The sequence below is a fragment of the Anguilla anguilla genome, chromosome 4 (genome assembly GCF_013347855.1).
Source record: "Anguilla anguilla isolate fAngAng1 chromosome 4, fAngAng1.pri, whole genome shotgun sequence".
NCBI classification, from domain to species: Eukaryota; Metazoa; Chordata; class Actinopteri; order Anguilliformes; family Anguillidae; genus Anguilla; species Anguilla anguilla.
In genome coordinates, this window is record NC_049204.1 from 57163176 (window position 1) to 57178650 (window position 15475).

The 15475-nt window shown below is 38.2% G+C and overlaps 1 protein-coding gene across 1 annotated transcript; it reads right to left on the reverse strand.

The window, feature by feature from the left end:
- Positions 1-1708: 1708 nt before the first annotated feature.
- Positions 1709-15475, reverse strand: vtg3 (vitellogenin 3, phosvitinless). Its single transcript, XM_035414662.1, has 32 exons — positions 15400-15475; positions 15051-15202; positions 13234-13485; positions 12746-12907; positions 12489-12637; positions 12235-12385; positions 11977-12134; positions 10779-10944; positions 10496-10621; positions 9856-10074; positions 9483-9700; positions 9147-9244; positions 8773-8897; positions 8488-8589; positions 8078-8197; positions 7756-7945; positions 7549-7636; positions 7195-7380; positions 6934-7081; positions 6680-6851; positions 6394-6500; positions 5755-5844; positions 5383-5592; positions 4948-5093; positions 4670-4808; positions 4149-4266; positions 3299-3479; positions 3030-3127; positions 2835-2929; positions 2583-2742; positions 2140-2301; positions 1709-1828 (listed from the first exon to the last, which is right to left on the reverse strand). Exons 1-32 carry the CDS (start codon positions 15470-15472, stop codon positions 1716-1718), a joined length of 4674 nt encoding a protein of 1557 aa, XP_035270553.1. The 5' UTR covers positions 15473-15475; the 3' UTR covers positions 1709-1715.

Below are 15475 nucleotides of genomic sequence, written 5' to 3' on the forward strand. Positions count from 1 at the left end.
GTGAAGTGAAAACAGTTCTATTAAAGATAAATTATGTTATTCCTTCCATATCCATGTTTGGCAGTTGAGAATATGAATTTACAAAGGTGAATGTTATAAGACACTACTGCCCTCTGCTGGTAAATATGCCTTCTTCTGGTAAATATGCATTATTTAATGTCAGCTCAACTTTTCTCACATGGCATATGCCATTGGAAAGGGTTATTTCTGAATGTTCTAAGTGTAAAGGAAGGTGAGCACGGGGGGCAGTCCTGTACAGTTCACCATGTGTTTGGTCAAGTGTATTAAAATGCTGAATTGTGAAAATAAATACTAAGGGAAGGGTATAATCAGTAAGTGTGTGGTGCAAAAACAGGATGTCCATGAAGAGTGGAATGTGAAAAACAGATTACCAAGACTATGCATGGACAAGATAAAACACAAAGAATAAAAATAATAAAAGTGTTTTTCAAACTTAGGCATATAATGGAAATTTAAAAGTGCAAGTATTTAATTTTGACACTTTTTCATGTTTTGTTTAGTTAAATATTGTGATGTTTATATTTAGTTAGCTGAGCTCAAATGTGAAATGAAATTGGTCATTCTTAATGCTGTAAATGCTTTCCTTAATGTCATTTCATTGATTTGTGTCTGGAGAGTAATTGGGCTGATAACATTAGACTATTTTCAGTAGACTGACTCAGTTGACGCTCCAGTCCTTTAAATTGCCATATTATTCAGATTTGTATCCCCCCCCCCCCCCCCCATCTCTTTGATGCAATTCGCTCATAAGTCAGCGGCAAGTTTCTCAATTTCGCACACACATGCACACACCTGCAGAGAGTTGAGAGTTTCATTTGAACTAGAGAGGCCAGAGCGACGCCATTGCACATTGGAGACATTATCATTAAAATCAGCCTACTCCAACACTGTAAGTGCTACATCCACCTCCTTCCACAATTTTTCTAAAAACATGGACATAAAATAACTATGTTTTTAAAATGAGGGGGAAAAAAAAACAACTCAGTCAAGAAATATAGGCAGCTTGTGCCATGTTCATCACTATCCCCAGACAATAGGTGCTTTTTCCCAGGTGTGAACGTGTCGTTGTCTATTCCAGCATGTTTTCCTCAGTGTGATAAAAGCCTGTTGTGGCTTTTTATATTATTCATTTAAGCCATTTCCCAAGTCTGTGATGTTCACAACTGGAGTTATAAAGCCTTAAATACAACACCCCTAAATGGGTGAAGATTGCGCAGATTCGGCATCTGCACAAAGGGGTTAATTATATCCCTTAAATTTAATTTCAGTATAATTTGCCCAGAGGTTTTGAGCAGCTACATTTCAATATATGTACTCATTTTTATGTAATAAAAACTGCAAAAATAATAATAATAATCTTAACTTGATATACTGGATCTGCATATGACCTTATGACTGGTTTTCAACCTCTGCTTTATTTAGGTCAGTATTAAGCAGGCTGCCCACATCATCCCAATTTAATTACTTTGGCTTTTTATTTAAGCAGACAATTTCTTTCATTATTTTTATGGAAATGAATAATTTATAGGCCATGTCTGAAACCACTGAAATATTCATGTTCACACCTTTTCATATGTAATACTCAAAAGGATGAATAAATAAAAATGAAAAAATCAGGAAGAAAACAACAGAATTTTTCATCATTTCACGTTTACTGAAATTGAGTTTTCTTTTTCATAAAAACAGAGTCGTATTCAGACTGCCACACAGTCATTTGGGTTGCAGACGCAGGAGGTGTGCTCATCCACAAATTCTTCCACATGCACAGTTCCGTTATTAAATGCAGATTTTGGTTCCACGACTGAGTCTGTGAAGCCAGATGTTCATTGTTATTCGGTCATCTGATAAGCATCAATTTTTGATTTTGAATGAAATCCTATCTATACATTTCATATAAATAATTGCATGGTTACATTGAGAAGTTACAAAACTTCAATTGAAACTTCAATAATAATAATAGACAGTACGGAATCCTCAGATTCCACCTTAATTTGCTTCAAATAAATAGCAATATAAAAGATTAGAAGCATTTTTCTATAATTTTCTATCCACAGAACAGAAGGGGAGCGGAGAATATTATTATGTATATCAATATTAATAAGGTGAGAGGGAACTTACTGAGAGGAATGCACTGAAAGCCCAATAAATGCTCAGCAGTGCTAGTGGGAGAACAGCCTTCTCTACAGCGGAGAACGGGCTCCAGAGACTGACAGCTGGATCGGGCACCCAGCACCCGGACCATTTTCTCCAGCTTCACTTTCTGCCGCCTCAGACTGCAGGCTTGGAAGACAAATAAGAACTGCATCACCAACGTTCGCACCAACTAAAAAAAGTTTGCACCGACTACCCAAGATAATTATTCTTTTTTCTTTTGTTCAGGAGTAGGGATATTTCTGTGAGGAAATGTCATTTGTGACTTTATTGTATAATTACTGGAAAGAGTTTGTGCCTTCGCTTTGGGCATTCCATTTGCGATTATATATGATATATTTGGCAGTGCTATTGGTATCATTGTCTAATATTGAAATGAATTAAGCCAACAGTATTGTATGGAAACTCACTGTCAGAACAGGCTTCGCCATGCAGCACCCAGGAATTGAGGAAATGAGTGGGGCTCTTGGCTATCCGTAAATTTGGCTTCCTGAATTCAGTGTTCGTCTCTCCATCTGCTAGACCACATAGACCACATGTCTTCCCTCTCATCCACGATTCAATCACGACCTGGACAAGGCATATAAAACTGTAATGGCTGCAATCATTACTATACAAACTGCAAAACCTTTAAAATAAATGACATACTTTCAGGCACTCACCTTTATAGTCTTCCCATCAAAATACAAGCTATGAAGTCCTAGGGTTGGTGCCTGGATTACAATGCCTCCATCTGATTTGCCAATCAGTAATTTTCCTTTCTCAAAAGCAATGAGAACATAATCAGTAAAAAAAAAAAAACAGCAGTTATATGGTACTTGAATAGTCGTTCCTTTTATTTTCTGTTGTCATTCTACCTGATGGATCTTTCAGTGGCAAGGCAGATAATGATATTGGAGAATCATTTAGCTTCATCAGAGGGGCTCCTGGAGTTTTATAGCACATATTCAGAAACCTTAAAAGATAATGGTGCAAAGAATAACTGAGGATGCTAACTGCAAAATAAAAAAAATAAAAATAAAAATAAATAAAAAAACAACTTCCAAAGCCAATACTTACTTTATTTACATACATTTAGTTTCATAGGTTTAGCTGTAAGTACATTTCCAGATATTGTCCTACTCACCCTATTGGTGTTCTGATAGTGATTTCGGTCTTGTTGTGCATGCCCTCTCTCATCAGAACCAAAAACTTCAGGTCTGTAGTGCAGTCTTGTGCCAGAACAAGGTAACAATCTTTGGGCATGGCTGCCCTAAATCTGATGTTGTTGAAGGTCTTAAATTTGCTTCCAGAAATTGAGCACTGAGCTGTAATCCCCCCCCCCCCCACCCCCACGCACACACACACACACACACACACACACAAAAGGGCAAAAGAAAAGAAACACAACATAGGTGAATTATATAATCTTATATTCTTTTTCGGATTCATCAGATCACTTCAGGTTAGGTTCCTAAAATTAGGAAATTCTAACTTTTTGGGCATACTTTGGATAACAGTCCTTTATTTTTTCACTTAAATGATGACTTATCTTCATAAGTAATCCATCCTATAAATCCTGGTTTGATCCATCTCTCTTTCTTAGGAAAATCTGCTTTGCATGTTTCAGGGGTATTGTATTATCGGGAGGACCCACACCTGAAGTTAACAAAGCTTGTCCCAGAACTATACAGGGCTGGAAGAACAACTCTATAACCTTAAGGAATATTATCTAGTGGGCTTTTTTATTTCTTTATTTGTTCTTGCATCTGTACCATTCATTTTAAGTATTATTTTTTTACTTTGCTTCCTGTGTTCATTTATTTTTTTTATTTATTTGCTTGCTATTTTTCATACAGGAACGTTAAAGCAGTTGTAAATAGTTATGTTTTGTATTACTTTCTTTCTCCTTAATTTTCATCAAGAAATTGCGAAAAACTAAAAATAATAATAATTAAGCCATTCTTGGCAACTGAAACTGCATGGAATATACTTACCGTTAACACTTTTAAGCATGAATAGTGGTAGCTCGGCAAACCCATTAGACTGTTGGTATGTTTCTGCAAAATTGTCAATTGGAAATGGAAGTGGAATTGCTTGTCGATAGACCGTCAACTGGTGGAGATACAAAGATGGTCACATGAACAAATCCACAGAAAGCATAAATACCATGTCATTTTAGCACTGAAATAAGCTCTGGCCAACCCAGGTCCTGGAGAGCCGCAGGGCCTGCTGGTTTTTGTTTTCACTTGGCACTCAATTGATCAATTAAAGCAGGTTAACTCACCTCACCTGGTTTCTTTGATCTAGACTCTAAGTGGTTGTTGTATTTAAGGTGAAAACATAAACCAGCAGACCCTGTGGCTCCCCAGGGGTTTCCCACTGCAACCACCCACCCCCCCGTTTTTTTTTTAAATATACACTTCGTATGCAAAGTGCCACTCTAGTGCTTTTCATTCCTGAAGCATACACTGCATTAAAAAAAAGTATCTGTATGAGAAAAATATATCCACCCTACCTCCGGAATTTTTATCTTCAAGTCAATGCTTTTGGACGATGCGGCAACAACTAAAGCAGACGCCTGGTTTGCAGGGTTTTTCACGTGTTTCTGATAAAATCCAAGAAGAAAGGCCATGCCAGGCATATATTCTTGGATTCTAAAAATAAAATAAAATTTAAAAAATGTACGTTGTTTATGCTTTTACTTGTTTTAATCATAGGTGTAACTTTTAATGGACACAATTATCATTTTGTACATATATGGAAACACCATTTTATCTGTGACTGAAATGTTACCTCTTCCCAAGCTCTTTCATGAGCACTGGCATATTTTCCCATTCAATGCTGGAATACAGCGATGGATGTGATCCAGGCATGTGTGATGTCGCTGCCGTTATAAGCATTTTGTATGTCTGGCATTCCGCCCCCCATCTGAGGTGAATCTAGCATGTGTAAAAGACCAGACATTTCATTTGAGGAAAAAAGAAAGTACCTAGGGGATTCATTCATTTAAGGCTTTGAGTGATTCTCAGGAATTTATGGGTTTTGACACCGACTTGTACGCTTGAGATTTTTTCCTGAGACAACCATGGCACTGATAAAGCACACACTCAGCCATTCTCGTGTTTACAGGTAATACATTTGTATTTACTGCGTCAATAACACCGAAAGATACGAACACACACACACGAAACATTTGACAGTGACACAGCAACCTTCCTGTGCTCTTACCTTCGTTTTGCTGTGCGCCTCATCCAAATTTGCATCGGTGCACAGTTTCCAGTTGGCTTCCTCCCCCACTTGAGAGACGAGCAGCTGCATGTCATGCTGCTGGGCAGCCTGGGTGAAGTATGCGACCGCGCCGTAGCCATCTGGCTTGGCACTGCCACTCATTGCAAGCGCCAGTAACGTTGCCACAGGATCAAGCGCCGCGTCTAACAACTGGAGAAGAACACCGCTCACATTTTAAACTGACTCTGAACCGAGCGCTCAAGGTTATGACGTCATGTTTCCCAACAATAAAAGGGTTTGGCAAGAACTGACTGGGTATTTAATTGTTGAACAACTGAAATGAACAAATTTAGTTCAACAGACCTGGAATACCTGAGATGCAGATGACTGGTGTCCAAGATGTCCTGATTGTTGGGTTTTTCTCAACAAGGAACCAGAAGATGAACTCGATTTTCCTGTATTCTGAAGAATGGTAAGTGGGCAAATTAATAAAATAAATGTCCCTGTTGTACTGCAATTCAAGTATCTGCTCACTACATTCATAGCACACTGCCCTTATGTTTACATACTGATAGCACTCTCATATACCTGACCACTGAGTTAAGAGGTATAAGAGACGGACATTAGCAGGTTATACCATTTCACCAATAAAGGCCAACACTTGAATCTTTAGCCTCATGTTCAGTGAATGTGGGGCTATTATGGGGAAAATTAATGAACTGTTGGTCACGTTTACATTTCAGGCATTTTGCTGACACTCAAGTAGCAATTATTGAGAGTGCAATGGTCAGGCCACATCCTGGCTACATGCATCCATGCTAAAATGAACATGTGGAAGGAAAGGTAAAGACGTCTTTTTTTTTTTTTTGGGTACCGAAATCCTACAAAGAGGAATATATGTCCCTCCCACCACCCTCATCCACGGGGCCAAAACATTTCAGAGCATAGTTTGAAAACATGCATTTGGAAAGGGACAGGAGATGTTCTAGTTAGATATTAACTATCGGGTACCTTGGCATGCCTGAGGAGTTCTAACATTTGACTGAAGGCATAGGCAGCCTTGTTTGGTCCAGCATTGATCTCAATGTGTATTTTGTCAATAGGCTTGCTTGTTGGTACTGTAAAAGGAAGAAATACAGTTTCTACCCCAATACATTAACATCCAATTCCCTGAATTAATGTATACAAAAAAATGCTAATATAGTGGATACAATCTCCAGAATATTTGCAGATACAGTATCTGATTCAGGTATGCATTGAAGCTGCATTGATTTCATCATATAAACCTTTGCTTTACCTGGTTGAAGTTTCAGTGCAAAATGTGTAAATCCCAAGAAGTAATAAAGAGGGTATTCCTCTGTGTAATGTGTCCTCTTGGTCTCTGCTTCCATGCAGATCGCTGTCCCATAGACAGTAGCATCCACACACATCTGATTCTTCTCATGATATACTTCTGACAAGCTTCCCGTCTATGTGAAAAATAAATCAATTATATAACAGTAGACACACACACACACCTACGCGCACGCACACACACACTGACACACACACGCACACCTGTTCTTGTTCAGAGGTCCCGTTTTTTTGTTTGAATGATTCTGCATTATGCTCATTGGCTTCCTTGGGGCCTGCCATCATTGGAGTCATTATGGACCCCGGTGGGTCCTCAATGTTTCTCGAGACGGCATAAACATCGAAGCTGCATTACAAGTGAGAAAACAATCATTTCAATGGTTGTTCTATCAAAAACATTTTTTAGTTTTTTTTTTTTTTGTTTTTAAATTGATGGTCACATGAAAAAAGGGAGCTTACTTCATTGAAAACAAGCCTGTGTCATTTTGACAGGGAGAAATATCAATCTGGATTTTTCTGGATTTCACACTGAGATTCATTGCAAATTTCCAGGGCAAGTTCACTATGGTTTTGCTTTGTAACTCGGTGCCGAACTGAAACATGACGGTGTTTATCCCATGGAAAACAGAAATGTCATTTGTAACACTGCAAAACAATAGTACATGATAATAATTAGACACTCATTATAATGCTTTTCCAAGAACAAGCATTTGAGATGTGGAAGATGGAAGATGTGCTTGTGGAATAGTTATGGTCCTTGAACTTGACAATTGTGGCTTTTGTGTTTTCTTGAAGGACAATGGGAAATATTACCCTGCATTTCCATCTGTTTGAATTACAATATCAGAGTTCAGTAGTTGTCCCAGGTTATCTGTTGGTGATGGACTGAGGGTTGCTTTAGCTAAGGAAAAAAAGATGAGTATTATGTTGCACAAAATTTACTGAAAGAGACATATTACTTGCCCACTGCATATCACTACATATAACATGATCCAGACCAACAAGAAACCCAATATTTACCATTGACTGTAATGCCAGTTACAGTAGAATAGTATTTGCTGATTTCACTTGGTAAGCCAAGGCTTGTTGCTTGTATGTATCGGGTTTCAAAAACAAGGTATGGCTTTGTCCAATGCCATGCTATCCTTTTTTGGAGATCTTCAACCATTTTCCACACTGGACTATCTTTGCCAGCAATAAGATTTAGTGCCTACAGCAATACATTCAAAATTAATTCATACATGTTTTTCGCCCATAATTGTCAATACGTATGGGTGACACTGTATTGGTGCATATTTAGTATAACAGAATAAGCATTAATGTGTTAAAGCTACGCACTTACCTGAATAGTACTTTGAATCATATCCCTGTTTATATCAGCAAACAATACCTCTTGTCCAAAAGCTCTTGCAAACACAGACAGAAGAGGCTTATCTTTAGGTAATGACTGCCAGTCTGCCAGCTAATGAAAGAAAAAATTAAAATAAAATAGAAATAGTTAAATATTTCACAGCTCACAACTCTGGGTTGTGCGATTAACAGCCATACTCTAACAAAAAATGAATGGATAAATAAATAAGTAAATCTGCTAATCACCGTACTTATGACTAGTACATATGATAATTTACTCTAGGAGGACAATCGCTACTGGATCAATTGCTGGGTGGATCATATAGATATTGCTTAAAGGTTAAATATACCAACTTAAAGATCATGTCCATGGTGGACTAGTGTTTAGTAACAAGGACTCACCAACTTTAAAACAGCTTTTATCTTAACGATGTTGGATTCCCAATTGAATAAAGGTGGAATATCGCTGAAAAGTTCTTTGATTCCTTCTGCGCGTACACCAAGCTGTGTGTGTGTGTGTGTGTAGGAGAAAAAGAGAAAGAGAGTGAGAGAGAGAAAGAGAGAGAGCATAAGAATGTGAATTAAAAATAAATCATGATATAAAGGTTAAAATCATTTTAAAATACATCATAATAAATATAGCTACTTTGAACACAATATGGAAGTAGAGTAATATTTCACCATTACCTCTAGAAGCTGCAGTATTCTACCTATGAAATAAGACTTTCCTTTAAACATAACAGCTGTTGGGAAGAAGCTGGCAGCATTATGTAGAATGTAGATGTCACTGGCTGCTCCAAACAAAAATGCATCTGAAATAATTAAACACAGATATACTCAGTACTTGAAGAGTACATGGTAGATGCAGCAATGAAGGAGTAAGAAGTGAAAATGAAATGAAAGGTTTCAACCCAGGCTACTGAGCACTGAAGCATACAGTAGAGTGTTCAAGGCTGTTTGTCAGCAAGAGCTAAACATTCTCTGGGGACAGGAGTTCACTGGTAAGAATGAGAGGAGAACCCAGATGTTATTTCTGCAGTGTAGGTGGATTATAAACATACCGTTGAACCAATCCCACTGCCTAGCTTTACTGTAGCGGTAACTGAGATGACCAAGTTTATCTCCTAGGATTTTCACAGCTACATCACAAGCTGAGGATCTGTTATAAAAAGGAAAGGAAAACTTTTGAGTTAATTACATCTGTTACAATCTGTGTCAGCACATTGCAAACACAGTGGGGGTAAAAAAAGACTGTTCAGGATTTCATTATAACATGAAAAGAATCTCTTAAGAAGAAAACATTTTTGAAAAACCTCGCTATGACGAGATACTGAGAAGAAAATATATTTTTGCCCTGCCGTAACAAAGAAAAAAAAGCACGTGCCATGAACACTTACAAATAGTGATTGTCGGGAGTGAGAGACCTGGCTAATCCACTGATAAGAGAATAGGAGAAGCTGGCCACTTGGAGGTTGGTCTCTTCTAAAAGGAACGCCGTGACAGTTGACACTAGAGCGAATGGCGGCTTTGTCTCAAACAGAATCATACAAGCCAGCATTCTCACTTCAGAATCAAGGTCCCTCTTTACAAAAAGGCTCAAAGCGATGTCCCGGACCTGCAATTAATAAGCATTTGACGTATGCTCAATCTTGAAACAAATGCCCAGGATATAGTGTAAAATAATATTAATTAATAACTAAATAAGATTTATTGATATCGCGTCCACGTGAAATGCTAACGACGGGTTAAGAAAAGTTTGTGGTGACTCACGCTGCGGGGGTCTCTGACGGCGATAAGCCTGAGGGACTGCACGGCTGCGTTCAGCACGCGGGTGGGAAGGGCAGCCCCCGCTGGGGAGATGCCAGGGAGAAACCTCATAATGGTCTTAATGCTGGAGGGATGGCCTGCATTGCCCAGAGCCTTCAGGGCCAAAACCACCTCCTCTTCACTGTCTTTATTGAGGCCGTCAATCGCAAGGTCGAGCAGAGGCTGCGGTAAAAGCAATGGCCGGTAAATAAACTATAAATTTAGAATTTCAGAACCCAACGTAAAAAGTCAAATTTACATATAATCACAATGTTGAGGGGTATGCTGTTCGAGGTAGTTTTTTGGTTATTTTGGAGTTATATTTTGTTATTATTGATCATTTACTTTTACAGGCAAATGTATGGGTGGCTGAAAATTTTTCTGAATCTTCAGTAACCAGGTAAAGAATATATGCAGTCTGAAGTGGGAGAAAAAAAAATGGATGCACCTTGCAAAGACCTTTCAGAACATAGAACAAATACGGTACTGCAGCACTTCATTTTCTGTTTTTATCCAATTTTCTTGTTACGCTTACATTGAAAACATTGGTTTAGGATTTAATGCATAAACAATTTTAAGCAATAAATAATTGGTAATTATTTACCTGTACTGCAGCCACAGGACATGGATCAATGTTACCACAGTATCTGTAGACCAAGGAACCATAAGCTAACACAATGGTGTTCCATAGCATCTCAGGTGTCCTACTAAATGGCATTTTCAGAAATTCCTGAAGGAAATTTTTTAAAAATAATTCAGTCAGGTTCAAGTCAAGTTAAGCATGACAAAATGTATGTTTAAAATAAAATAAAACGCATGTCCACGCACACACGCACACACACACTCACGCACGCACACATAGAAAATCATGGCTGAGTCAGGCTTACCTTGGCCAGTTCTATATTGGCTGAATCTGCTGTTAAATGATGAAATGCCACCAATAATGTCTGGCCTGCTTCATTTGCTGTGAGATCTCCTTCTTGAAATCTGTCTTTTAGGAACTGAATGACCCTGGCATCTGTGACTTCAACAACTGAGTCCAGTAGCCACCTCCTGTGATGGTTTACAGATTGTAATGTTTGATAATAAGGGAGAAGAGGACAGAACCAAAGAAAGAAAAACTACGCATTGTAAACAGTGACAACATTCCATGCCATGCCTACCATGTCAATATCTTGGCAATGGCATCACAATAAGAGCTGAATTGTGCTTTAAAATAAGAATATATAGAAAAATAATACAGAAAAATGCACCAGATTACTGGGTCTGGGGGAGGAGTTAAAAACTGTGGGACTGATGTGTGTGCATCCACAAAACTGGACTTTTGTGTTTTGTTCTTTTGTGTCATTTTCATGAACTGCACACTGACATTCTCCATCTGCAGCATAGCCTAGAATTATAACATGTTATTCTGACTCTATTATACTAGGGCTGCTACTCCATAAATACAGCTTCAGTGCTTCCATTTTAGATGCATCACCTTTTCTATTGTAGCAATGTATAACTATAAAAAAACCTAACAACTTTGCTCTGCGATAAGGCATTGCCCAACCAACTAGACGCATCTCCTTAAGGGCATCTTGTTAGAAGCGTACAATATTATTCACCATATTATGCAAATTATTGTTTTCAAATAGCCTGTTTACAAATCCATTATAATAACCAATACATGTATATCCTTTATTTCCAAAATGTTGTTGTGTCTGTGTTATTTCAATAAATTGGGCTCTACTGACGTACCAAATTCTGATTGGTTAAATTCATCTGAATAAACCTCTCTACACTATATAAGCCTGGATACTGGATACACAACTTTTTGTATGCTCTAGTTCAGAAGACACATTTTACTACGCTTTCTGTAATTTTTATTTTTATTTTTTCCTGAGTGTAAAAAATAATGTATTTAATGCCATTTAGCATGTTTAAAATAACCCTCGTAACTTTTTTTTATGTCTGGTTTCCATTTTTCCATATCACATGACTGGGCTCTATGAGTTTACATCAAAACAAACAATGGTCAGTTCTCCTCTCTTTTCAAAGCAATATCAGGTAAATAGTACAAAATAGGAATAATGAAATGTCTACCTGTACTCTGCATTCCCTGAAAACTGCTTCCATAGAGCTTCCAGGTTATCTTGAGTTGCCACACGGAGAAGCTGATACAGATGAAGGACGTCTGCACTACTGGCGCTATCAACCTGATTTATGTTAGCTTGTGCTAAACGCTGAATGAGTTCAGAAATCTGCAGCAAATATTCAGAAGCACATACAATGACATTATTATTAATGAAAAAAGTCATAGATTATGTAAAATGTTTTGAAGCACAGAGCTTTAAAGCAGACCTTAGCCACTGGATCGTCTGATTTTATTAAGAACAATGGTATCTGGTTGAGTTCATTTCCAAACTTGTACATCAGATTTCCTCTGTTCTCCAAGGGTCCTATCCCTGGGTTCGCCACTGTGTCCATCACACTGACCAGCACAATGTCTTTGCTGCAAGTGAAGAGAAATAAACAAATAGTGAGGCGGTTAGACATATTCTCTCTGTGCACTTTTCACTGAGAAAAAAAATGGATAAAACATGCAATTGTCTTACATTGCTTTTAGTTTTGAAGTTCCTCCGTTTACATTGAACGGAGAGAGGAACTGCAGTTCTTGGGCATGACCTTTTATGATCAGGGCACCGTTATCTGTCGGTCTCACTGTGTATGTGTACTCCACAGCTGTTTTGAGATTGTCACCTCTCTGTGTCCAAAGAAGGAGAAAATAATCAAAGCTGATCACCTCGATGCATCTACAACATCTCACTGTTCTACAATTTAAATAAGTAAACAAAAAAGAAAAAAAAAAAACCTCTTTGCAGTATTTATTTTGTAGTGCGAGCGTCATTCCACTGTACATTGCTGCCCTCTCCTGGCAGTTTTCTACATCCACAACTTGAGTAACGTAGAATTCCTTTGAGTCTTGGTCTTCTTCAATGAAGTAGTTGCTATGGCAAATGCCATGTATTCCTAGCTGTGTAAAAACATGGAGATGTAAATTTGTCAATGCCTGTGTATACATAAAATGGAACACAAAATAGTTTCTCCCCATTTGCTTTTTTTTTTTTTTTGTATTCATACTGTATAGCAGTGTCTATTCAACAGTCTTGTTCCAGTGGAAGATTTCGAAAGACATATTTACGTTCAGTACTACTGTTCATAACCATAAGCAAGAAGTTGACTTGCTTCCATAATAAAAAAAAGGTACATTATTGAATTTGATGTAAAATGTAAACTGTGTAAAGCAATCTGGATAAAATGCCTTGCTATGTGAATTGTGCCATTTACTTGGACAAATACCTCGTCAAGTTCATAAACATTTTGTGTAGTTTTGATTGTGACTTGCAGAAACCCAAGAATCCCTCTGATGATGTTCACCACAGTGTTTGACACTTCAGCTGCTGCACGTATGTCCCCGATGCGTCCTTTCACATATTCAAACATGACTGGCTTGGTGAGCTGTGCAGCAATCCTTTCAGTCAGTTTTGGTGAGGGATTGAACCCACTCTTCCCAGGGAAGCCATTGAACTCTTCAAAGGCCAAACTGGAAACCTATGCAACAGCAACATCTTTATGGGCTCAACAACTTTAAATGTTTCAATGAAGCATTGACAGCATGCAGACACATACACACACATGCATACACACACCCACACTCACACACACACACACGCACACACACACACACACAGTTCAATGCAAAAGCACTGGGGAAGTGAAACTATTTTTGTTGTTTGGCTCTGTACCACATGACCTTCGATTTGCAATTATATGAGGCTAAGGTGTAGACTGTCAGCTTTAATTTGAGGATATTTACATCCGTATGAGGTGATCCATGCAGAAATTAGAGCCCCGTTTATACACAGTCCCTCTATGTGGGCTGCAGATTTCAGGCAGTCATCAAATACAAAGGTTTTGTATCCAAGTACTAAATATGACAACTTTATCTGAGATTATGTTAATACACTTGTGGCAGGGCTTGGTTTGCAAGAAGAATTCAGGGCAATTAGAGGACCTGGTTTGAGTAGGCACACACGCTTTTGTTTTGTCACCAATACATGTGCTTAAAGCTGTGTTCTTCTCCAAGGAGTGCACAGAGAGAGAGCAAATATATATATATATATTTTTGTGTGTGTGTAGTATTAAAGACAATGCAAAAGACAGCCACTAAAAAGCAGGAGGAGCTGGACAGCTGAAAAGCTGCTGCTCTGTTTTGCTTTCTTTTGTCTTTGTTTTTTCAGATTATTGTTTTTGCCCAGAACCTGTGAGGGGGAAGGGTGAAGATGTTTGTTTATTTGTTTTCGAGTTGGTGTGGGTGCACTCTCTCTCTCTCTCTCTCTCTCTCTCTCTCCATGTGGCAACCAACAGTGACAAAACAATAGGACCAAAAGTATCAAGACACCTCTTGGTCTGGGGCTCTTTTTCATGGTTTGGGCTAGGCCCCTTAGTTCCAGTGAAGGAAAATGTAACAGCATACTGTCACTATCTAGATGTTTCTGTGCTTCCCCAACAATTTGGGGAAGGCCCTTTCCTATTTTAGCATGATAATGCCCCTGGGCACACGGTGAGGTCCATATCGGAATGGTTTTGCCGAGAACGGTGTAGAAGAACTTGGCTGGCCTGCACAGAGCCCTGACCTCAACCCCATCCAACACCTTTAGGATCAGCCAACTGTGAGCCAGGCCTAATCACCCGATTAGTGCCCACCCTCACTAATGCTCTTCTGCAATGCTCCTACATCTAGTATAAAGCCTTTCCATAAGAGTTAAGGTTGTTATAGCAGCACAGGGTGGACCAACTCTATGTTAATGCCCATAATTTTCAATGAGATATAGATTTTCAGGTGTCCACATACTTTCGGTCATGTAGTGTATGCTCCATTGCTTTTGCTCCCGTATAATGGGTGCTAGGTTTAAAAAAAAGGTGTCATTTCTACACAGATCACCCAATATGGAAGTAATTACCTTCAAATTAATGCAAACAGTCTGCACTATAACCTCATATTCATTGTTTTGTTTTACATTCAATGCGCTGGTGTACAGAACAAAAATATGTGTGCCATACTTTTGCAATGCTATCGCATTATTTAACTACATACATATGGATAGTTTATTTACCTGGAGGAGGAAGGTTTGAGCTGACACACCTATGATTCTAACAGAGCATATCAGCCTCATTCCAGACTCTGCCAGGTCTGGCATGTCACGTCCAATAGTGATGACACCCTCATACTTGTATTCATAGGTCTTCTTGGGGTCAAAGCCTGGTTCTGTAAATATTTTTAGCAGAAGTCCCTTATTCTGTTTCACAATTCAGTATTAGAGGTATTAAAACAGAAGAAGAGTTATTTATATTCATATACTTCTAGCTTTTCATTTTGTTCGTTGAGACACTGATAACTTCAATATAACCATTCAAAATTACATTATCATTATTTGTTGTATATTTTCAAATAAATTTACTTACCATAACTGATATTCTGACAGGCTGAAATTAAGAAGATAGTAAATGGTTTAAAGGGTTTAAAAAATAATTGCATAAA

Excerpts from the sequence above, each read along its gene's own strand:
- vtg3 (XM_035414662.1), bottom strand. The coding sequence starts at position 15,472 with ATGCAATTATTTTTTAAACCCTTTAAACCATTTACTATCTTCTTAATT. Across the intron at positions 6,501-6,679 it reads TGCACTGAAACTTCAACCAG|TACCAACAAGCAAGCCTATT; the intron begins GTAAAGCAAAGG and ends TTCCTTTTACAG. Across the intron at positions 2,930-3,029 it reads GCCACTGAAAGATCCATCAG|GAAAATTACTGATTGGCAAA; the intron begins GTAGAATGACAA and ends CTTTTGAGAAAG.